The following is a 9352-nucleotide window of genomic DNA, read 5'->3' as shown; positions in this document are numbered from 1 at the left end:
GTCAGCTTCAGGGGAAGGCTTTCTCTGTCAGCTATGGAGGAAGGTCCTCATCATCAGTCCAGTCTTCCCTTGGTCTGGGACCTTCTCCACACAGGAACACTGGGTCCAAAGGACGTGCCCAGCTCCTGGCACTGCATTCTTGGTGGCATGAAGTCTCTGCTTGCTTCCCTTTCCGTATATCTCTTATAAAAGGCTCAGTGTGTCTGTCAGTTCATTGTACTGTAGGGGCTTGCTTGTTGCTGTGATGCTGAAAGCTATCCCATCAGTTTTCAGATACCAGGAGGGTCACCCATGGAGCTGAGGTTCCAGACTTAGAAAGATTGGGAAGAAGGACCCAGGAGTCTATTTCTGAAAAGAGTTATCCAGTGAAAACCTTATGAATAGCAGCAGAACACTGTCTGATATAGTACCAGAAAATGAGCATCACAAGTTGAAAGGCACCCAAAAGACGACCAGGGAAGAGTTGCCTCCTCAAAGTAGAATCAACCTTAATGACATGGATGGATTAAAGCTTTTGGGACCTTCATTTGCTGAAGTGGCATGATTCTAAATGAGAAGAAACAGATGTAAACATCCATTAATAATTAGAACCTGGAAGGTACAAAGTATAAATCTAGGAAAATTGGAAATCATCAAAAATGAAATGGAATGCATAAACATCAATATCCTAGGCATTAGTGAGCTGAAATGGATTGGTATTGGCCATTTTAAATTGGACAATCACATAGTCCGCTATGCCAGGAATGACAACTTAAAGAGGAATGGTGTTGCATTCATCATCAAAAAGAACGTTTCAAGATGTATCCTGAAGTACAATGCTGTCAGTGATAGGATAATATCCATACTCTTACAAGGAAGAGTAGTTAATATGACTATTATTCAAATTTATGCACCAACCACTAAGGCCAAAGGTGAAGAAATTCAAGGTGAAACTGAAGAAAATCAGAGCAATTCCACGAGAGCCAAAATATGACCTTGAGTATATCCCACCTGAATTTAGACATCGTCTCAAGAACAGATTTGACACATCTAAAACCAATGACTAAAGACTAGACAAGTTGTGGAATGACATTAAGGACATCATAAAAAAGAAAGCAAAAGGACATTGAAAAGACAGAAAAGAAAGAAAAGACCAAGATAGATGTCAGAGGAGACTCTGAAACTTGCTCTCGAATGTTGAACAGCTAAAGCAAAAGGAAGAAATGATGAAGTAAAAGAACTGAACAGAAGATTTCAAAGAGCAGCTCGAGAAGACAAGATAAAGTATTGCAATGACATCTGCAAACAGCTGGAGATAGAAAACCAAAAGGGAAGAATATGTGAGGTGTTTCTCAAGCTGAAAGAATTGAAGAAAAAATTCAAGCCTCAAGTTGCAATAGTGAAGGATTCTATGGGGGAAAATATTAAATGACACAGGAAGCATCAAAAGAAGATTTAAGGAATACACAGAGTCATTATATCAAAAAGAATTAGTCAAGGAGGAACCATTTCAAGAGGTAGCACATGGTCAGGAACCGATGGTACTGAAGGATGAAACCCAAGCTGTCCTGAAAGCATTAGTGAAAAACTAGCCTCCAGGAATTGACGGAATGTCAATCGAGATGTTTCAACAAATGGATGTAGGGCTGGAAGTGATGACTCCTCTATGCCAAGAAATTTGGAAGGCAGCTACCTCGCCAACCGACTGGAAGAGATCCATATTTATGCCTATTCCCAGGAAAGGTGATCCAACTGAATGTGGAAATTATAGAACAATATCGTTAATATCACAAGCAAGAAAAATTTTGCTGAAGATCATTCAAAAGCAGCTGCAGCAGTATATCGACAGGCAGTTGTTCAGACAGAACAATGGGATACTGATTGGTTTAAAGTCAGGAAAGGTGTGTGTCAGGGTTATATCCTTTCGCCATACCTCTTCATGCTGAGCAAATAATCCGAGAATGTTGACTATATGAAGAACAGGGCATCAGGATTGGAGGAAGACTCATTAACAACCTGCATTGTGCAGATGACACCAACTTGCTTGCTGAAAGTGAAGAGGACCTGAAGCACTTACTAATGAAGATCAAAGACCACAGCCTTCAGTACAGATTGCACCTCAACATAAAGAAAACAAAAACCCTCACAACTGGTCCAATAAGCCACATCATGATAAAAGGAGAAAAGATTGAAGTTGTCAAGAGTTTCATTTTACTTGGATCCACAATCAACAGCCATGGAAGCAGCAGTCCAGAAATCAAAAGACTCATTGCATTGGGCAAATCTGCTGCAAGGACCTCTTCAAAGTGTTGAAGAGCAAAGATGTCACCCTGAAGACTAAGGTGTGCCTGACCCAAGCCATGGTATTTCCAATTGCCTCATATACATGTGAAAGCTGGACAGTGAATAAGGAAAACCCAAAAAGAGCTGACACCTTTGAATTGTGCTGTTGATGAAGAATATTGAGTGTACCATGGTTTGCCAAAAGAATGAACAAATCTGTCTTGGAAGAAGTACAGTCCCAATTCTCCTTAGAAGCAAGGATGGCGAGATCGTGTCTTACATAATTTGGACATGTTGTCAGGAGGGATCAGTCCGTGGCGAAGGATATCATGCTTGTTAAAGTACAGGGTCAGCAGAAAAGAGGAAGACCCTTAACGAAATGGATTGACACAGTGGCTGCAACAATGGGCTCAAGCATAACAATGATGGTAAGGATGGCGCAGGACCACCCTGTGGTGCATAGAGTCCCTACAAGTCGGAATTGACTTGAGGGCACCTAACAAGAACAACAATAAGATCAAAGGTGGTACAGGCTACACCCCAGGGAAACTCCCTTTACATTGGTTCAGGGATGTGACCTGGTCAAGGGTGTTATATGTCACCCTCATCCTCTTTAGCCACAGGCAGAAGTTATGGTTTATAACACGTAGGAAAATCACAAAACGGAGGGAAACCACACAATACTGGGGATCATGGCTTAACTAAGCTGATACATATTTTTGAGGGACACAATTCAATCCGTGACAGGTATTTATATTAAAACAAAATTTGAATCAAGCATTTTATTCAAAATTATCTCTGCAGGTGTAGAGAGAATCCACGAGAAGAAAGGAATTTCAAAACAAGAGTAGAATATTGGTATAAAAGCAAAGTGTGCCTGGCCAAGGACAAGGTATCTAAAATGACAGAAATGAGGGATCCATGTGAACTCTGTCAGACACTCTAAGGGAGTTTAGCGGAAGAGATGATTTGCTACCACTTATTTCAAGACACGGAAGACATCTAGGAGAAAAAGAAAATCAACCTGCCAATCCTAAATAAAATTTGAGTAGGTTGAAGCACTGAACTGAACTAAACAAGAATCTTGGTTTCCCTACATTCACAGCCTGAAGCAATACTTACATAGCGTGGTTTATTTGGGAAATAGTCCCAAGTGGTAGGAATGTGGGACAGGAAGAATAAAGCAGGGAAAGAGAGGCAATATGAAGATAAATCATATCGTTGGCCACGCCCTTGATGACTGATGTGTCTTCTGAGAGACCTTCCATGAACCTTAGGAAACTCGTCTCTGCCTGAGGACAAAGAAGGGACCTATTTTTCTATCAGGTCCCATTGTCCTTACAGGTCAAGTGTGGCTGAGCAGGCTGTAACTTCCACATATTTCCAGATTGCACTTCCCCAGATGTCCCGCGGGTGCCCGCGGCACCCCAAGCTGCAGTCAGACAAGCCCAAGGCCACCACAGGAGTGTATTGAGCAGCGGCGAGCAGGCAGAAAGGCTGTGGTTCGCACCTGCAGAGAACCTCCGGCTTCTGCCAGGACTGGAGTGAGATGTGGATGAGCAGCAGCGAGCAGGCAGAAAGGCTGTAGTTCGCACCTGCAGAGAACCGCTGGCCTCTGCCAGGACTGGAGTAAGATGTGGATGAGCAGCGGCGAGCAGGCAGAAAGGCTGTAGTTCGCACCTGCAGAGAACCTCTGGCCTCTGCCAGGACTGGAGTAAGATGTGGAGCCGTTTGGACTTGAAATAATACACAGGAAGCGCTCCAGCCACTTTTCAAACAACTTAAACCCGAACAAACAACTTATTATGGGATAAACCAAAATTCACATCCTGGGTCCGATGTCCCTGCCCTAACGTTGCTTTGGCATTTTCCATTTTGCCTCTGCTCAGACCTCACCACCAACTGGTTCCTCAGAATTAGTCACAATGTAAAGCATTTGCTTTATGGCCTATCAACATCGAATGAATATGCACCATTGGTTTATGATCCAAATACACAAGATATAAAGATTTATCAACCTTGACATACCTGTGCGTTCAGAACTTGAGAAGAATGAGACCAATTTCAGCAGCACATTTGGCCAACATTTCTTTTGGGAGATTTTTCTTCCCACAAAAAAAGGAAGCATGAAGAATGGGGTAATTATATCTCAGTTAAGTCACTTTAAATTCCATGGAAAATTAAACACCAAACTTACATGTAATTTCCATCCCTGAGACCCGCAGCAGATACAAATTTTGGATAGGAAAAAAAAAAAAAAAAAAGAAGCATTTTCAACATAAATGTTGGTGATGACATTTATTTCCTATTAGTTACAGAAATCTGGAGAGAATATTCCTGTCTTCAGGGAATAGTGAAGTACTACACCCAGGACCAACCAAGGCTGATTGGATGGTGAAATTTATTAATGTTTAGTGTGGATAGCATGGATGGTAAGCATTTATTCTGACTGCACTGTAAGTTCAGAATGCTGTCTTTGACTCAGAGCTAAAAGAATTTATTTACGAGGAAATCGCTTGGTAAGTGAAAATTCAACCAACTTATAGTTTTTTTTTTTTATAGTAATAAAAACATTGCATCAAACAGAAGAAATTAACTTTGTGTATCTATACGTGCACATATATCTAGATAATATAAATTAAATTTTTTCTCTCAAAATATGCTGATTTTAATCCTTCTGAAATGTGATTTGTCCTCTTTTTTACAAGCTTTTGCAAACATTTAAAAAAATAACTTTCCACTATTTAAGTAAAATCCATTGAATGATTCCTGTCCTATCCTGGGGCAGATGTCAAAATAAAGCTTTTTTTTTTTTTTTTTTTTTATATAGTATCGGGAAATTCATGAAGGAAATAATGATTGTATTCGGTGCATATATGGGGCTTATTAATGGAGATATTGAAGAAGCTGATAGCTGAATAAAACGACTGACTTGCATTTTATGTAAAGGAGAAAGGATAGCTATAGAGAAAAAGAGGCACAAGTCAAAGAAATCAAGGGATGCTCTAAAGTGGAATTCATTGCTCCCTTTCTACTTTGCTACTACTTGTGTGAGAAGCATACAGTAGGTAATTAATAGCACGATGTTATGGGTTTAGACATTTTAGTATCAGAGTCTCCGGGACACCCACATGGAGTGCATTTAATGAGTGCTAGAGGGAATGGGTGAATTGTACAGAAAAAAGAAAGGCTTGCTGGGTTTTTTGTTGTTGTTGTTAAGGTGCAGAATTACGACTATTAAGAGAATACAGCTTGGAAGCTGTTGGCAAAATTTCATCTCTGCTCTCACTTTTTGGATGAAAAAACATGGATCGCAGGAAGAACTAACATAAAAGTTCCTAGAATAATTCCGAGAATAGAAGAACTGTCAGTCACTTAGGCTTCAAATGTTATCCTGTCTCTTCTATTGCTCTCCATAATGTTGTTTTTTTTTTGTACACTGGGTTTATAATGTTAATATAGATTAAGCTTTTAACAGTGTCGGGGTTAGCATGAGTCAAAAGTGATACTTACCCTGGATGTAAACAACTAAATAATCAAGATAAATAATATTTTAATGAAATATTTAATGATTAGTGTGCTTACCAACTTCTCATTAAACAGTTAGTACACATATTGTTTAAGACATTGCTTGCCAACCCCACAACTTGTCAACACTCTCCCTTCTCAACCTTGAGGTCCCTGTTGCCAGCTCTCCTGTCCCCTCCTATATTCTAGTACTTGCCCCTGGGCTACTGTGCCCTTTTAGCCTTGTTTTCTTTTACGGGGCTGTCTACGCTTTGGCTGAAGACTGAGTCTCAGGAGGGACTTCATTACTGAACTAAAAGGGTGTATGAAATATTTTTTTTTTAATGATGCAAAAATGCACAATAAATGGTATACCAAAATTTAAATAAAGACAGGATTTGAACCTACAATAGGACACCTGGTCCTGGTCTTTCTTCAACCTATCAAGATGACAAGCTACTCCAGGAAAAGAAATGCGTTCTCTGTAAGCTCATATTTGCATATCATCCATAGGCTGACTGTAAATCTTAATTTTTGCCTTGAGCTATTGTAACTATTACTGTCACTCCAATTCACTTTCCAAACAACCTGATTAGAACGGTAAGTTATATGGTAATAAACCTACCAGTACAGGGTTTAGAATTAATGACTTTAAATATAGCGTAGAAGAGCTGCTTGAATAACTTGTTATTACTATACTCACTCTGATTCACACTATGCTAGTGAATATTTCTGATGCTAACTTGTCACTTTTTTCCAGTTATACTCTCTGAGAATTCACTGCATCAGACCATGGAAAATATCAATAATGTCACTGAATTCATACTTTTGGGACTTTCCCAGAACAAGACAAATAAAAGTTTGTGCTTCCTAATATTCTTATTTTATTGCATAGCTATTTGGATGGGAAACTTGCTCATAATCATTTCCATCAGTTGCAGTCAGCTAACAGGTCAACCCATGTATTTCTTTCTTAATTACCTTGCTTTCTCAGACCTGTGTTATACCTCAATGGTGACACCCAAGCTACTCACTGACTTACTGAAAGAAAGGAACAGAATTTCTTATGCTAGCTGCATGGCACAGCTTTTTGCTATGCACGTCTTTGTGGGGGGTGAAATCTTCATCCTTACAATCATGGCCTATGATCGCTATGTGGCCATCTGCAAACCCCTGCACTACACAGTCATCATGAGCAGGAGGAGGTGTCATGTATTGGTCTTTGCTTGCTGTACTGGGGCATTTCTGCATTCCTTTGCGCAGTCCCTCCTCACTATCAACTTACCCTTCTGTGGCCCCAATGAGATAGATCACTACTTCTGCAATGTCTATCCTTTGCTGAAACTGGCCTGCGCTGACACATACAGTGTCAGGATCCTGGCTGTCACCACTTCAGGCATGATGGGTTTGGTGAATTTTGTTGTCTTGATGCTGTCTTACTTCTTGATTTTGTACACCGTCAGGGTTTACCCTGCCAAAAGCCGCAGCAAAGTTCTTTCCACTTGCAGTTCCCACATAACAGTTGTGGTTCTCTTCTTTGTGCCTATCCTGTACATTTATATTAGACCAGCTGCAACTTCTCCAGAAGATAAAGTATTTGCTCTTTTCTACACCATCTTTGCTCCCATGTTCAACCCTCTGATCTACACTTTGAGAAACATGGAGATGAAGAATGCCATGAGGAAAGTGTGGTGCCACAATCCACTTTTTACCGGAAGGCAAATGGAATGAAAGGTGCATATACTCCACACTGCACACCCTATTCAAGTTAGTTTGCCCCATCTTAAGTTTATTAAAGCAGGAACTGACCATAAGAAACATAAGCATAGCCACTGACATCAGTTCATTAATATTATAATTTACCTTGAACTACTTTCTTGTTTCTTTATTGATCTGTGTCTCTTATTTAAATTGTTCCTGGTAATTTGAGTTCAACTTTTAAACTTTTCTTTGGTATTTTTTTCTTTGGGTTTTGTTCATAGGTTGCTAGTCAGAGCCCACATTTCTAACCTCTCTGCTTTGGTTCCAATGAATATCCAAAATTACGTATGCTCCATTGGTATCTTCCACCCAGGTTTAAACGGCCCATAGGGTCTATTGGCCCAGGGGTTAAGTGCTCAGCTGCTAACCAAAGGTCAGTTTTTTGAATCCACTAGCCCCTCCATGGGAAAAAGATGTGATAGTCTACTTTTGTGAAGATTACAGCCTTGAAAACTTATAAGGCTTTTCGATTGTGGCCTGTAAGGTCACTAAGAGTAGAATTCTACTTGACGGCATTTTGTTTGGTTGTGGATGTATTGTCTATTATTCTCTCTGCATACCCCATCAAAAAGGGAGCATTGGAAGTTTAGAACCACTTTTTTCACTTAGTTCCTGATTTTCTAAAGTCATTGAAAAAATGCTAAAACCAGAAATATATATATATTTATGTAGTGTTTAAACAATCAAATACCATTTATGTAAGAAATAATAACTATATAGAAAATTCAAAAGTATTTTTCCTAAATAATAGTGATGAAATTAAGTATTGTGCTTACAAAGGAAACTTCTTAACCTTGTTTTATTATTGTTGTAATTATTACTAGTATCTGTAAATGAACTTTTGGAAAATGATATTTAAATAAAGATTTTAACGTAAATATTTTATTTGAATTCCCTTTGTACTCTAAAAATATTTTTATAATCTAAGAACTATAAGCATAACAATTTTGCCACTTATCTTCATACATGTGTAAATAACCTTATAATGTAACATCATAATAACTTATTTTAGTCAGCACAAGGTATTTATGAAAATATTTTTCTCCTAAAGAAAAGCTACAGAAAGTCTAGTTTTGAAATGATGACTTAATTATCTACTTTATTTTACTGATGAGTTAACAGAAACTCAGAGGATTAGAACTTTTCCGAACATCAAACTAAAAACTCTAGAGGCAGTTAAGTAGTCAAGTAAAGAAAAAAACAACAAAAACAAAAAAGAAACAAACAAAAAGTCCATCTTATATTTCTGTATGAGAAAGTGTAGCTCACAGATCCACATTACCAAATGGGCTCTATATTTTGTCAATATTATTCTACAATTTTTTTCAACTTGAATTTAGATAAATGAAAATATTTTACTTAAAACTTTTTATTTTTCTGCCTTGAGCTTTGTGCTGTTTTAAGATCTATCTATATGGGATGAAACTGACATCAACTTGCAATATTAGCTAGGAAACTTAGGGGGCAGTGAGTTTATGTTAACAGAGGAGCAACAACTTAGAAAAGGAGAGGGAGAATGGTTGTACTACACGAAGAAGGCAATCAGTGTCACTGAACTGTACATGGAGAAGTTGTTGAATTGATGTATATTCTGCTGTGTATATTCTCAACAACAAAAATTCTATAAACTGTATAAAATATTTACTTAAAAATATTATGTATTTTGATAAGTTTGTTTCCAGTGCGCTGTCCTCATTAATCATATAGATTGAAAGTCAAACCAGCCAGGGTAGCAGCATCCATGGCATATCAAGCAGGACAATGGAGGCAATTTTTAGGCATATTGAACTTGTGAGAAAGAAGTATGAATCTTGGGAAAAGT

The 9352-nt window shown here is 38.5% G+C and overlaps 1 protein-coding gene across 1 annotated transcript; it reads left to right on the top strand.

Moving 5' to 3' along the window:
- Positions 1–6505: 6505 nt before the first annotated feature.
- Positions 6506–7500, top strand: LOC100667173 (olfactory receptor 4P4-like). Its single transcript, XM_064275159.1, has one exon. It carries the CDS (start codon positions 6562–6564, stop codon positions 7498–7500), a length of 939 nt encoding a protein of 312 aa, XP_064131229.1. The 5' UTR covers positions 6506–6561.
- Positions 7501–9352: the final 1852 nt, after the last annotated feature.

The sequence above is a fragment of the Loxodonta africana genome, chromosome 22, assembly GCF_030014295.1.
Source record: "Loxodonta africana isolate mLoxAfr1 chromosome 22, mLoxAfr1.hap2, whole genome shotgun sequence".
Classification (NCBI taxonomy): domain Eukaryota; kingdom Metazoa; phylum Chordata; class Mammalia; order Proboscidea; family Elephantidae; genus Loxodonta; species Loxodonta africana.
The sequence above is the reverse complement of the archived record's forward strand: the minus strand, read 5'-3'. Positions and strand labels throughout refer to the sequence as shown.

What these genes read in the sequence shown, in the direction of transcription:
- LOC100667173 (XM_064275159.1), top strand. Translation starts at nt 6,562, where the DNA reads ATGGAAAATATCAATAATGTCACTGAATTCATACTTTTGGGACTTTCC.